Source organism: Rattus norvegicus, chromosome 11 (assembly GCF_036323735.1).
Source record: "Rattus norvegicus strain BN/NHsdMcwi chromosome 11, GRCr8, whole genome shotgun sequence".
Lineage (NCBI taxonomy): Eukaryota > Metazoa > Chordata > Mammalia > Rodentia > Muridae > Rattus > Rattus norvegicus.
Window position 1 is genome coordinate 40,811,818 of NC_086029.1, and position 15,641 is coordinate 40,827,458.

Below are 15,641 nucleotides of genomic sequence, written 5' to 3' on the forward strand. Positions count from 1 at the left end.
TTTATTGAATGAAAAGTACAACTTGCACACTAAGGTGTTGCAAACTCAAGCGTATATTTCCACTGTTGGAAAAACAAATCACTAGGCAGGAATGGTGTCATTTATCAAGCACATTCTTATACATTTAAATATTTAAGCTTTTTTAAAATTTTTAACTATGATAAGTAGTATTTAAATATTCCTATTTTTCTCTGTATCTTAAATTACTTCTTTGATATAGATTCTAGGTGGTAGAGTTCACCATCTACTACAAAACTATCTTGGTATTTTTAAATTATATGCTACACATTAACCAAATTCTCATCCAGAAAGACTCGCCTATGCTCTGTTACCATGAAGATCAGTGTCTATTAATTGCATGTAAGTGGCTATTAAATACAGGTTTGTGTGTATCTTTCAAATTTAAATTGTAATTTTTTAAAAAATGAATTTGAGTGTTGTCAAATGAAAATAATTGAATACCTAAATTAAACAAATAGGCTTCTATAAATGAATTTATGTAAGAGATTTTATAATTATGTGAGTACCATATGTTTCTTTAAATTTCTTGGCTTAATTTAGAGAGAATGTAGAGTAAACTTTTGACAGCCATGTTGTGGCCATCTATGGGGTAGCTGATGTTGACAATTATTTTTAAGGACAACTTCTGACCTTCGATTGCTTGGTGCCAGTTGTCTGCACTAGCTATAGAGATAAAGAGCTTTCTGCAATGTGCTGAAGGTGTCAGTTGTCACTGTCCTCAAGCTTACTTCTGCATGTGTGTTCATTAGCCAGAACAGTGTGAGGATGGAAGCATGCAAATTGTTGACTTATCCCACACGAGAGAATTGAGACTCCTCTTAATGTGTCATGACTCTAGGATGCTAATGTTTCTTGACAGAAAATCAATCCTTTAGAATTCTGTTTGTTGGAGTGTTAAATTTACAAGTATGGTTGGGTCTTCAGATCACAAGAGAGCCTTCATTATGTGTATGGTGGGGGGAGTTGAAGTATCCCTATCAAATGTCATTGTTTTAGCTTTCTGTTGTGTTGTTCAACAATCTAAGAGATGATAAAGCCAGTTAGAGAGCGACAGCGATCTAATTCAGACAGTGCATATACAAGGATGCTTAATAAGCTTTAAAATGCTAGATAAATGTTTTTTTGGTTCTTTTTGAGGCTGAGTCATGCTATGTGGTCCAGGTTGATCTCACATTCATCTCCAACTCTTTAGTGCTGGGGTTTTAGTCACATACCATCATGCCCAGCCTTCTATCCAAAGAAAAGCAGGGTCATTACGCTAAAATTATGTTATATGTGGGAGCATTATTGCATTAATCTTTACTTGATAAAGAAAGCCTTTTTATTTTGTATATAACACTAATACCTGTAGACAAGTGTATCAGGCAAACGTATATTCTTTGATCTAAGATCATTTCTGTTAACCCCTTACACATGAAGTTACTTGGAAATCACCAGAAACATGGAGTTGATCATGTATGGTTTGTGGGTCTGCAAAAGGCACAGGTTGTTCTGGAAGGAAAAGAATTCTTGACAGGCAAAACCTTTGCTTTCTCAAAATCTTTATGCTGTGTATAGGTGATGTCTTTGTTAAAGGCCATGCTTCAGGTATATGAAATCATTAGAAAATTGTTCTGGAGGTTCCTGGTGAATATCTAAACCAGCCCTGCTGTCCCATAAGAATCAGTCCACCTGATAAAGCTTGCTGGCTATGTATAAATTTAATTACTATTTGATTACTTTTCTTCTGAACAGAAGAAAAAAGGAAATCGTGATTTGTTCACAGATTTAATCTTTTTATGGTTTTACAGAAAAGTGAAAAAACAATAGCAACAAGAAAATGAGTTGATGTTAGATAAGCCTAGCAGTTTGTTGGAGCCTTTTGTGATCCTGGGTTTGACTTGTGTATGTCCCGGTTACTTCCCCAGGCTTAGTGGATGTGACGTTCCACAACGTTTTATTTGACCACACTGTACAATTTCATGGTGGTATCTCAGCTTTAGGAAGGAAAAAACAGATCAAGCCTGACATTTTCCATTCACAGCTGAATCAGTTAATCATAGAGTAGAGGGCATTGAAGGGCAAGCTAAGCAGAAAGGCCCAGAAAACAGGGCTAGGCAGTGTCCATCAGATGAGTTCAGATCGAATTGATCAGTGATATTGGGGACCAGGAATTCTTACAAGCCATTAGCACTAAGCAACCCACTTTGAAGAAAGGTGAACAAGGGCAAAGGTTACCCATGCATCAGACTTATTACCCAAAGGAGCTTGGTAAAGTAGGAAAATAGTTACCTCTTCGGGAGGCTTCAAAACTATCAAAAAGATTAATTCTCTGGATGTCATAGGTTAATGTGGTATTGGGCATCAAGGTTCGGTTTCGGTTAATACTGGTGACTGCAAACTTGAAAGCTAATTCTTCAACATTAACAGGTTCATTTTCCACAGTTTCAAAAATCCCTCCTGCAGAAGCAAAAGAGATGCATGAGAAATGTTAGACAGGATGCCACAGCACTGCTTTAAAAGAAAACTGTAGACTGAAAACAAAATACCCAAACCATAAATGCTGGGATGACCAGGGTAGATACAGAAGCCAGGCTGAGTGTTATCAAGATGTGGTGCATGCAAATAAATAGTTCTCTTGGCATATGGATGCATGGAGTTTTAGATCTGATTCTGGGTGGATAATGCTTCTTAGATGGTATAGATAGATTCCAAATATTGTCTACCATGGAAGCATAGCTGATAATGCAGTGGAAAGCAATTTTCTTTGACTTTCATGGGAGTTGTGCTGTGTTTGACCTAGACATAACTTAAACTCTATTCTAGTAGGCACTCCTGCCTTGGAATTACAATGTCTTCATTGAAACCAGAGTTTTTAGGAGCTGAGGTAATAGCTCAGCAGTGATGGACAGGTGTATGGCTCTTCTAGAGGCCAAGCTCAGTTGCTAGAACCCACAGTAGACTGCCTGTAACTGATTGAAAGCCATTGTCCAGAGCACATGATATATTGTTGGGAGCCTGCACTCAAGTGCACCCCTAACTCCCACACTCACTCATGTGCATATCCTCCCCCACTCATGCACACCCCAACCCCACCCCTACACTCACATGCAGTCCAAACCCTACACTCATGTGCAGCCCCCACACACTCAGGTACACATCCCACTCACACACATATGCGTGATTAAAGATATATGAATTTGCTTTCAAAAGCAGACCTTCTAGACCTATCTGTAGTAGGTTTGGGCAGGGATGGATTGGGGATGAAATAATCCCACTCTGAGTTTTTTTTTTTCTGAATGAAAACATCTTTTCTAGGTTTTAGAGCTCAGAATTCTGAGGTCACGTTCTATATATCCCAGTATGTTCCAAAGCATAATGGGCAGATTTAAAGGTAATTTTCTCTGTTTGAAAAATCATTTGAATATACCCCAATGCAAACTTGGGTTCTAACTCTGGGGAAATCCATTCTTCCATGTCCTAGGTTCTGTTATGTTAACCATGGGTCCTTCTCTTACTCTAGACAATAATATCAAACTGATGCAGGTGTCAGCAGAGAGTCCTGCTCAGTCTTTGATGAAATATTGGTGCTGGATAGAGATGCTGTAGATATGGTCTGTTGTATGTTCTTAACATTCTTTAAATGTAGTCCTGAGATTATCTCAATAGACACAGACCATTCCATTGAAGCACCTCAATTTAGCTTAGTCCTTGATTTACTTGACTCTCTGCTTCCTCTGAAAATAGGTCTTAACTCACGTCTGTGGCATGCTGAATGCTAGTAAGCTATAATTTATCTCCTCTAATTGTTCCTTGCTAAGGGTCAGAATTAAATATTTACAAACTTGTTTGTGATGGTTAGAATCATGAATGCTATAAATTCTCTTTTGATTCAAGCAAACACACAAGCACATGTACACACACACACACACACACACACACAATCTGCAATAAAACCACACATAGTCAACATGTACATGATTTCTGGTTGTTCTTTCTCAGGTGGAGAACTCCAATGTACTTTGAAAGATCGTTTGTTTTTTTTTAAAGCACATATATAGCTTTATGTTAAATTGAGTTTCTTTATTAATTACAGTGTCTACTTATGAGATATAAGAAGACCTATAGGTACCTAACTTGGCTTCTTTCAAGAAATTTCTGGCATTTATAGATCAATATATTGAACCATTCATGTTTAGATTACTACTATAGTTCTTTTTAAAACCACAGTCATGTTAACCTTCACCCAAGGACCCAGGGGACATTTGTTCCAAAAGTATTATCAAGAAAATGTTTGTGTTTTCCTTGTGTCAATCACAAATGGGTAATTGGGGATGGACTCTCACTTTCTCTGGGTGCTGTGAGTCCATGGTGGCCTGACAGGTGAGGGGGTCAGGCAAGAAGTACTGAATGGTCCCAGGCAGATTGATGTAAGTGAGCTCATTGCTGCGGTCAAGGTGGCTCACCTGGAGGACTCTTGTTATTAGAATGTCCATAGTAGCCATTAGCAATCCTTTGTTCTCAATTCTATTTCCTCAGTCCCAGTAAGAACCCTATGATGAGAGTCCACAGCCCTCGGAACGTGGCTCTGTGGAGACCAAGGCATCTTCAGATGCTTGGACTGGAACTACATAGGGACAAAGTCAACCCTAGCCTTCAAGGAGAGCTTCAGAGGGTGTGTAGTATAGGCTGTGGCAGGGGATATTCTCCTGGATAAAGAATAAAGGTTCTGAAAGGTGGACCCTGGCTTTACCTAACTCTTCTTCAAGATTTTTAAGTTGAGGGAGGTAAATCATCCTAAGGTGGTTCTTCTGTGTAGTTTTCATCAAAAAATTGTAACTAACACGCTAACTAGGAGATATTTGTCCTGTTTTTGTAAATGTAAAAGAAGCAGAAATAATACACATTATAACCCAATAATTCAGTCACAAGCCTCATGTGTGACAACCTTGGATGTTTGCTTGTCCAATATTCACGTGTGTGCTCCTGTTTTCACACTGCCAAGCTCTCTATACTTTTGTCATGTCTAAAAGGGGATGGTAATTCTCTGTTGTTCCCCGGTCTATTGAGTAAATGGGAAAATTTAACCCACTATTTTGAAAACACGATTATTCCCCAAAGAAGGGTTAGCATTATTGAATATTGGCGGTGGCGATACCAACCAGTTGCTACCCATTTTGGAACTTCCTGCTCAGTTCAAAATTATTCCTCTGGTCTACAGTTACTTTCGCATACAGTTGCATGTCATTTTTATGGCCTGACATGTTTCCACCCTAAGCTCATAATAAGCTCTAACCCCAGTGCCCAATACCTTAAAAACTGACTGCATTTTATAAGGTAATTTAGGTTAGGATGAGGCAGCATGGGTGTTCCCTGATCCAGTCTGTTACTAAAAGAGAAAGAATGTGATGGGATTGGAAAGATGGTTCAGCAGTAGAGAGCACTTCCTGTTCTCTCAGAGCGTCTGGGTCTCAGTCTCAGTGTCCACATTGCAGCTGACAACCATCTGTAGCTCCAGTTCCCAGGACATGACACTCCGTTTTGACCTCTACAGGTACTGTGTACCCATGATCTATGGATCAATATGCATGCAGACAAAATTCCTATATGCATAAACTACAATAAATAAATGTTTAAAACAAAAGGAAACTGGAGTTCACTAACACAGGGTATATACCTGCATACAATCACAGAGAAGTTTACATGAGGACAAACAGAACCTTTAGTGGTGATCTGCAGGCAAGAAGACAAGCCTGCCATTCCTTGATCCTGTACTTTCAGTCTCTCAGACATGATGAAAATACATTTCTATTTCTATTATTTGAACCATGTCGTCTACTTACACTGTTTGTTTGTTTGTTTGTTTGTTTGTTTGTTTATGTAGCCTTAGGAAGCTAATGCATTCATCTTGCCTTTTTACCCTAAGGGTTTTCAAATGAAAACAAATTTAGTGATCAGTGTAAATCACCTTTATCTAAATAACATTTTCTTCTTGGAACTGTAATGTAAGATAAGCAAAGAGAAAGTTACTGTAAATCAGGTTAGGAGGCAGATGTGTATTCTGCTGCTGCTGCTGCACTGTTACCCAACTTTTGCTCAGGGAAAGCTCATATAGCAATATCCTGTACACGGATGAGGTTGTCTGCAAGGAGTGATGAGGGATGGCAGGGAGGGGTGTCCAACAGAAAGCTTTTCATTTGCACCAAGTAATTTTACATGGACACAGAAGACTTGTTCACCATGACAAATCTTAGTACTATTTGATTAATAGCATGGCCACTGAAGGCAACGTGTGGCACTTAGAGAAGCCGGAGAATAAATGTTCTGTTTTATGAGCCTTCTGAACATACACGGTGCATGGCATGTGTCAGCTTTCCTTCACTGTAATGAAATACCTGAAGTACTTTATTTATAAAACGAAAAGGTGTATTTTGGCTCAGCCCTTCGGAGATTCTTGCCCATGACTTATTGGCTCCTTGACTTTGGGATATGATGAGGTAATAAATCATGGTAAGAGTGCATGAAGTACACACTGCTCAGTTTGTGACCAGAAAGCAAAGAGGGGAAGAGGAAGGTCCTCTTTGAGGACATTACTTCAGGGACCTAAGGATTTCCCATAAGGTTGCACCTCATCCAGGTCTTCAATACCCTGAACAGTGCCATTCTGGAAACCATACCTTTAGCAAACTGATCTTTTAAAGCATATACGATATTTGAACTCTAACAAATAATTTTCAAACTTTTCCTAGTTCATATTCCATTCTTAAAGAATCAAAATGAGAGGGCTGAATAAACTTTATGAAGATCCCTAACCTTTCTCAAGAGTGCCCTGATTTCTTTATTGTCTTTTTGGCTTCCAAGGATTTTCCAATCTTCGTAACCTGCCTTTCTGTCAGTTTCTATAGACCACAGAAAGTATCATGTAGATACAGAGGCACAGACTTAGAAAACATGCTATTATTATTGCCAACCATCACCATCCTGGCTCCTTCCAGATGGGATTTGACTGGATTACAGGTAGGGATTGTAACAGGGGCTCACTTTACCCCTTGAAAAACATCAAGAAACTGAATAGGAAATTTTTACCTCATTAGTGACCAAACAACGTGAAAGCCATGTGGGAACAGAGTCCTGTTCACATAAAAAGATTATTGTTTTGATTAGGCTTGACTTACAATAAATATATAGCTATTGAGATGCCTACTAAGAGGACAGGCATATCTTCATCCCATGTTTACTTGAGTAAAAATCTGAAAGAACCGAGGCATGGATGGTAGAGGTTGGGCGAAGAGTGTTCTATTCAGAGAGAGCAAAGTGATAAGAGACTGGCGCTATTTTTTGGGTCTTTTTTTAAAGGACTTCAGTGGCTGAAATTTGAGTGAGCTAGATTTTGGATAAAAGAGCTTAATCAAGTGGTAGAGGTGGATTGGAGTAGATTATGGAGAGATTAGTAAACAATGACAAGATTATGGTTTCATTCTAAGAGGCATGAAAAGCTAGTGGTAGGCTTTGAACAGAGTGGTTGAGTGATGTTTCCTACTGCAAGAAAGTTGGTGTAGTTGCTGTAGTTTGTGTTAATGAGGAAATGGGCAAGAAGCAAACACAGGAAGGTCTAGTCTTGTACCTGTTCTACAAGAGGCTAATAATTTAGCTGAGAAATGATGCTGATTAAGTTTAGATTGTTGTTATTGATGATGCAAAAAAATCCCATTGAATAGCAGGTAGGGCTGGTAAGGTTCTCAGACAAAGCATAAGAGACGAGAATGAAGGATGACATTGTGTTTGGAGACTTAAGCAGTCATTGATATTGCTGAAGAGTAGGACAGGGAGCTGGCTTGGAGTGTGAATGATTATTTTGTGACGCCTCTTAGGTGTTTAAGAGAAAATGTCAGCCAGGGAGTTTGCTATACTCATGCAGATGATATAGAGGTTGTTTCCAAATGTGGAAGTTAGGGTGTCATTACAATGGGAGTGATAGTCCTGGAGAAAAATCACTTAACAGCAAGGACAGACAATCTGAGGATTTCCCAGAGCCTGGAATATACAGGAGCTGAATCACTTGGATAATGGAAGGAGGAGGCAGGGCACTCTCAGCTCCCTGAACTTGGATTCTGGCTTCTAGAATTGTTAGAAAATCCATTACTTTTACTTTATATAATCAAGGGTAAAGGTGTGTGTGTGTGTGTGTGTGTGTGTGTGTTTGTGTGTGTGTGTTTGTGTGTCTCTGTGTGTGTCTGTATGTGTATGTGTGTGTGCATGTGTGTGTGTGCATGTGTGTGTGTTTGTGTGTCTCTGTGTGTGTCTATATGTCTGTGTGTGTATGTGTGTTCAGGTGAGTGTGTGTATGTGTGTATGTGTGTGAGTGTGAGTCTGTGTGTGTGTTCAGGTGAGTGTCTATATGTGTGTGTATGTGTGTGTGTGTGTTTTGTATGTACATCTGTGCATGTACTTGGGCATGCACATCTTGAACTTGAGTGTTGAGGTCAGTAGTTAATATCAGTGTCTTCTTCAATCACTCTCTATTTTGAGTTTTGTTTTGCTTTGTTTTGGAGACAGGATCCCTTACAGAGTCCGGACCTCACCAGTTCAGCTAGGTTGTGCTCCAGGGATCCCCTTATCTGCCTTCTTAGTACTGGGACTACAGATGAATTCTGTACATCTGACATTTTACATGGCTCCCGGGGATCTAAACACAGATCCTCACGTTTTTGACAAGCATTTTATTGGGTAATTTATTTCAGTAGCTCTCGAATAATTTTCTATAGCAGTTACAGAGTACTGATGCGATATTCAGGTAGACTTTTTTTTTTTTAGTTTAGAACTTTATCCATATAATTGGAAGTGTCAGAAGAGGAGGAGAGCAGGTAGAGGTGAGAAGGGTGGGTGAAACATTGCCAAAATGGCCCTTGTAGGTGCTGTTGAGATGACACACCCATTTCCTGCAGCGCTCTTCTGAGTGCCCATTTCCAGCATTGAAGCCAAGGCTGAGGACTTTCTCAAGATGAACTATTGGAAATACTACCAGGCAACAGGTCCCCGTGTTCCTTTTCTATGGAGGTTTGACACAGTACACTTCCACAATGAGGATCACTCCTTTCTGAACTTCCACTCAGTTAAGGAAAAAGAAAAACAAAATAACAAAAACCAAATGTTCCACAGATAAACTGTATTCTAGTTTCTTAAGGTAATGAGTGATTTTTAAGACTATAGTTTGGAGTAGGGCAATGTGGTATCTTAGAAAGTCTTGGGGCTGGGGATTTAGCTCAGTGGTAGAGCGCTTACCTAGGAAGCGCAAGGCCCTGGGTTCGGTCCCCAGCTCCGAAAAAAAGAACCAAAAAAAAGAAAGTCTTTTGCTGTACATATAATAAGGGGAAAATGCACATACTCTCTCCTATGTATGGTGCATGATATTCGGTAGACTTATTTTTAATTGTTTTCTCCTTGAATGGATTTAAAATGACTAAATTTTGGTGCAGAGTACATTTTGATAAATCTACATATGCATATATCCATTTGTAAAATATGTGCTGGTCTTTTAAGTATAAGGAGAATATTTCCCACTTCCATTGGTTATTGTTTCTCTTTGATGAAAACATTCCACAATCTTCTGTTGTAGGAAATATAAATATATAGTAAGCATATATAATAAATTGCTAACTATATAGTCACATCACTATGCTTTGAAAACTAGAGCTTTTTCTTCATAGTCAACTATATTTGATAGCTGTCAAATGTGCTTTCCTGATATTTGCCACTATTAGCTGATTTTCATTATTCCATTTCTTCTTCCCAAAGTGTCATTTTATTCAGCCCTTTCAATAGCTATTTTTTTAACTCTCTGATTTCTGATGCTATTTTGCAAATACTCCACTTTACTCTATTACAGGATTTATCTGTATTTTTTTAAATCTATTTCATTTTCCTACTTATTTGAAGAGTGCAGGATCAAATCAGGATATTGCTATATTTGTGCTGATAAACTGTACACACCCCTAACTAGCTGCTGTATGTCCACTGTGACAAACTGTGAGGTCATTCAGGAAACAAGGGCGATCTATTAAATGACAATCTAGAAATGGGAAGCTCTGGTGCTGGCTCCTGTTTTGCATTCATGTAGATGAACAACCATCCCAGAAGCTGTCAACAGAAAACAAGATGGCAATTTGATCTATTCCTTTGCTGATAGCTGCTTCTTAAATACACAATATTATATTGCCTCCCTTTATTGCCACATCCATAATTCTACTTTATTGCATCATAAGCAATTTATTCGAGGCTCATATTTACTGCACCTTTAATTTCAAGGTTACACATTTAATTTCTAAGATTCCCTTTCACATCCAGTGTCTCTCTTCCTGTCTTACTTTGGGCACTAACACTGCCTTAACGATCTTATGTAGATGAATGTGGGTGGGAATCAGGTGTTCTGTCACTTAATGGAAGAGAAATGGATAAGGAGAGTTTTAAATCTTTCAGAAAGGCTAGCGTGAGGGGAGAGTTATAGGCTAAAGACAAGTGGAGCCTCAGTGGTCTGGCTGTGACCCAACCTTCTACAAGTCGCCTCATATATCAGTGTCCTTTATAAGGAAGAATCCATTTTATTCCATACCTGGGATAACAACCATATTTAAATTCTCTTTTTGATGCTTCAAAGAGATCTGTATAAGTTCAGTATAAATGCCCTCCAAATGGAGGGACACATGTCTATGAGGAATAACTGACATCCTTCAGAAGGTAGATAGTCAGAGGAAGGAGGAATTCTGAGATTTTCTACAGATGCTATACGTAGTTGTTCCTACTAAGTGTATTCCACATTAAAAGTAAAGATAGCCCTTCAAAATCAAAATATTCTTATAGTATCTTTCAATATTCAGTTTGTTTTTGAAACATTTTGGTTATCTGTTAGTGCGTAGGGTGATGCTAGCATTAGGGGATGACGTACAATGAAGGGTACCCTGGTTCTTGCCTTCAGAGAGATGCCAATCTTAAGTGATAGACTTCAGAAAGGGAAGCCATGTACATTAATCAATTACTCAACCAACAAAGCCCAGGCACACTCCTTGTCTCTTTCTATGAGGAATATTTCAGCAAGGGGTGAAATTGGTTATTTTGGTGAATTTGATGAGGATAGTCCTTTTCAAAAATAGTCTCAAGGCCTCTGAAATCAAAACTTAAATTATTAAAGTATCGTAGGTTCGTGATATCCTACTGCTGGGAAATGAGATCATCATGTTGAAAAGTCACCTACGCTCTTGCAATTACTTCACCATCATTTACAGAAGGACATTGACTGTATGGAATGAAGACAAACTGATAGATAATATACAGATTCCTTATAAAATATGATATACTGAATTACACACACACACACACACACACACACACACACACACACACACACACACACCTGGCTTAGAGGATAAAAACAGTTGCCACCAAACTTGATGATCTGAGTTTGATCCCCTGTAGCCAAAAGTTTGAAGAACAGAACCAACTCAAACAACTTGTCTTGTAATTGCCACATGAATACCATGGGACATATGCCAAACTCTCCCAGATGAGCATATTTTAAAATGTCATTAAAAAGGCATGAAGCCACGTAATTTGTGACAATATATCCCTGCCTGGAGGATGACTTCTTGACTGTGGTTAAGTCCAGCTTGTAAGGATCAGTGCTGTGTGATCTTCATCATTGGAACACCGATATGTTGATCTTAGAGGCCGATATGAGAATGGTTCCAAAAGTCTTAGAAGACTAGATGATTGTGAGATGAGGAGGGTTGGTCATAAACACAGTATAGTACCATATCTAGCTGGATAGGATGATCAGCAAATACATATCTCAGAGTAGTTAGGAAGGAAGAATTTTTCTTGTACTTGTCAAGAATGATATGATAATTACTTAAAAGTCCTAGATTGTTGGGGGGAGGGCGGCAATGGGGGGAGGATGGGAAGGGGAACACCCATAAAGAAGGGGAGGGGGGAGGGGGATGTTTGCCCAGAAACCAGGAAAGGGAATAATACTCGAAATGTATATAAGAAATACTCAAATTAATAAAAAAAAGTCCTAACTACCTCATATCCATATAAGTCAGAGTCATAGTATATTTTATAAGCATATTTTTTTATATCTATTAAAGGTCAATCAAAAACTTTCTTTACTCAGAGCCTCCCTACTGCTTGAGTGTAGGAGTATTTCCTTGAGAGTACTAATGGTTACTTGCTGGGACATAAGCATAGTCCAGTATTCCCAGTAAAGACCTGTCCAGTTGATGGGATGTTCAGTCTTATGCCTAAGCATTGAGGCACATGAAGCACTTTTTTCTGCCAACACAGAGACCTGGGAGGCCAGAGAGGCGGTTGATATATGTGGCGAGACCTACTGCCTTTTCCCATTACTGAATTTGTGGCAATGATTGCTTTTTCTCTCCCAACCATTACCTCCCATGGTCCCCAAGCACTTTCAAAGTTCCCTTCTCCTCAGGCTGCCAAGCACCTTCATTTCATGCAGGGATGGCTGGTGTCCTAGTCAACTGCGGGTTCCAGGCAGCAACCAGGAATGTTGCCAACGAAGTAATGCCCAAAACCTTTACTCTTATAAAAGTCTGGGATTGCTTTAATATCTCTTGAGAGCAGTTATATTTCTATCTTTTAACAGCTCATTTAAATGACATGTATTCGCATGAAAACTCTCCTGATTCCTTTTTTCTGCTTATTAATTAAAAGGTTAGAAGATGCCAAGTTCACAGCCCAGTGTTCCAAGAAAGCTTAATTGTATGTTTTATTCTAGTTTATGTCCGCTGTATTTTTCAGCTGGCAATTTCTGTTTGCTAAGAAGGAAAGGCTGTTGTTAAAATGAAATCTGGGGGTCTGAAGCCAGAACAAATAGTGGCTCACAGCTCCTGTTGGGCAGCATTTATCAATGCATAGACATGGGAGACACAAAAGGCCTTTAGTGGTCAAACATGTTTGGGAAGCCCTGCCTAGCATCAGTCCTGTTGGAAAATCACATTACACAGCAGTGTGCACATTGCCCACAAGCCATGCAATAAGAAAGCAATTCAAGTCTGCTTAACCCAGTACTCTTCTAAAATTCTCTTGATCACAGGACACATTCTCCTGGAACTGTGGCCAGTTGTCTTGATAACCACATTTTAAAAGCAATTTGATCCAGAGATCTGCTTACATTTGGACTAAAATAATATGTACTTTAAAATAGTACTTTCATGCATTTTTAAATGAAAAGCTAGATAGGTTTTTAATCAGAAGTATAAACTCTCCAACGATGATACTACTACCTCTAAAGACATATTAGATATGAACCATGAATTTTAACTTTAATTTCCACTTACAAATACATATTCTTAACAAGAAGATGATCTCTTTGCAAAAATACCCCTGTCTCTGGTCAGTCTTATCTGGAAGTTACATTGTTCACAGTACGTATCTCCTTGATGCTTAATGTCAATATGAAGTACTCGGCTGTCTGTCCCTCTTATTTCTGTATTCCCAAGTTCTCCAACAGCTAACAGATACCCTTCTTATAACATTTTTTATTCACTGATATTAAAATCGTGAAAAATGGCCCCTTGAGGCAATAATGTAATGTCTAAGAAAGTTCCAGAACCTTGGATGCAAACTTCTGTCTGTTGAGGGTTCTCGGCCTGTAATGTTTATGCTTGAGACAGAATTCATTATTGCTCATCAAGTTACTCTAGGCGCTAAGCATCAGCTCACAATCTGTAGATTGTGACCCTTTTAGTGCTGCATATCCAATATTTACGTTGTGGTTCCTAACAGTACCCAAATTACAGTTATGAAGTAGCGACAAAATAACTGTATGCATTACGGAGGTTGAAAACCACTGCTCTAGAGTCTAGAGCCTAGTAGGTTTCAGTTGAGGTATGTTTCTAAGTTCCACTCTGAGATTCAACACAATTAAACAGAATCAGCTGGGGATGCGCTCAACATTAAAATACTTGCCTGACATGCGCAGTGTCTTAGGTTCAATTCCCTAGGCTACACGAGACAAAGTAAATATTGTAAGTCATTGAAATAAAAGTTAACCATGACACGAAATACAAGTGACCCCAATGGAAGCCACTTCTAAGAAAAAAATCTCTAGTGAGTTAGTAAGGCTCCAGATAAGGGAGAACCCCAGTACGCCTGTTCAGGAGAGCTAAGGGATGACCTACAAACAGCAAGGTTAGATTTCATGTCGCCGAGGGTACGTACTGTGTTGAATAGTACAAACAGGAGAATTGGGAAATATTCATATTTTACTTTAAAAGCTGAAAGTCTCCTTTACTCCTTATATCCATGTACCTAAAAACATACTTCTCTCTCAACTCCATAGTGGACACCACAGCATGCAGGGCATATGGTCCTTTTTGTTACCTACAATATTCCATATTTAAAACACATTTGCATGTATTAGTTAAGTTGGATAAAAAGAAAAGCAAACACATATGTAATGACATAGTATGAAACAGACAGTGTTAAACATATAGACAATTTACCTTCATTATTTTACTGAGTTTTCTTCTATTCTTTCTCCTATTCTTTTTCACTTCTAGGCACCAATAGGAAGAGATATTCGCTGAACAAACAGTAACATTTGCCATAGCATCAAAACAATACTTGGGAGTAAACTTAAAGCTACAAAACTTTCTGGGAAGCATTTAAAACCAAATACAAATGGGAATGTATAACACGTCCATAAATTACAGAACTTCCTGCTATTCTAAGGTTTGTCCTTCTCAAAGAGATTTACAAATACCACTTAATTCCCAACAAAATCTCCAGGATATTTCATACAGAATTAGAACAATACTATACGTACTGCGGAACTGGGTTTGACCCTGAATAGCAGACACAGCATAAATGAAGAACAAAGCGAGAGGCATCGTGCCTCATGATTGCAAGCGTCCTCAGGGAGCTATGGTCATTACAAGAGCGTGCGACTGAGATGAAGTGGCCGTTGAACAGAGGGGCTGATTCAGAAATGAACCCTGTCAAAGGCATCAGACACAACTGAGAAAGGGCAGTGCTGCTACGTGGTTAAGAGCACTGGCTGCCCTTCCAGAGGTCTGGAATTTAATTCCCAGCAACCACACGGCTGCTCACAACCATATGCAACTCCAGTTGCAGGGTACCTGATGTCCTCTTTTGGTCTCCATAGGTGCCAGGTACGCATATGCTGCACAGACAGACATGTAGACAAAACACCTATATGCAGTAAAAACAAATCTTCCCTAAGACTTGCACATGGCCTATGAAAAGTTTAAATAGAAGTCCCGAGGCTATAAAATATCCAGGAGAAAACACTGGATGAGAGACCCATGACTTTAATCTGGATAATGATTTCCTGCCGTGACACCAATATTGTAAGTAGCAGAAGCAAGACTGTATCAAACTGAAATTTATGCATAACCAAAGATATCATCATCTGACTCTGAAGACAACCTAGGAAATGCAAAAGCAATATTTTTCAAAGCATATACGTAATAAAAACTTACAGTTCTCCATGCTTGCTTTGAAATGCAGATAAATTATATAGTATATTAATTATATATAGAGATTGGTATATTGATTTCATACTGGCCCTTAATCATTTGTTCTGACTGCATAATTTATGTATA

At 38.8% G+C, this 15,641-nt stretch overlaps 1 protein-coding gene across 12 annotated transcripts in view; it reads right to left on the reverse strand.

Annotated features, from left to right (window-relative positions):
• The window catches only part of Grik1 (glutamate ionotropic receptor kainate type subunit 1), a 400,993-nt gene that overhangs the window by 155,844 nt on the left and 229,508 nt on the right, over positions 1 to 15,641 (reverse strand). For all 12 annotated transcript variants that reach the window (XR_005491017.2, XM_006248053.5, NM_001111114.1 and 9 more), the window contains exon 2: positions 2,293 to 2,460. Coding sequence is in view for 11 of the 12 variants with exons in the window: in XM_006248053.5 (XP_006248115.1) it covers positions 2,293 to 2,460 (168 nt within the window). In the remaining variant the exon portion in view is untranslated. The remainder of the gene's footprint in view (positions 1 to 2,292; positions 2,461 to 15,641) is intronic.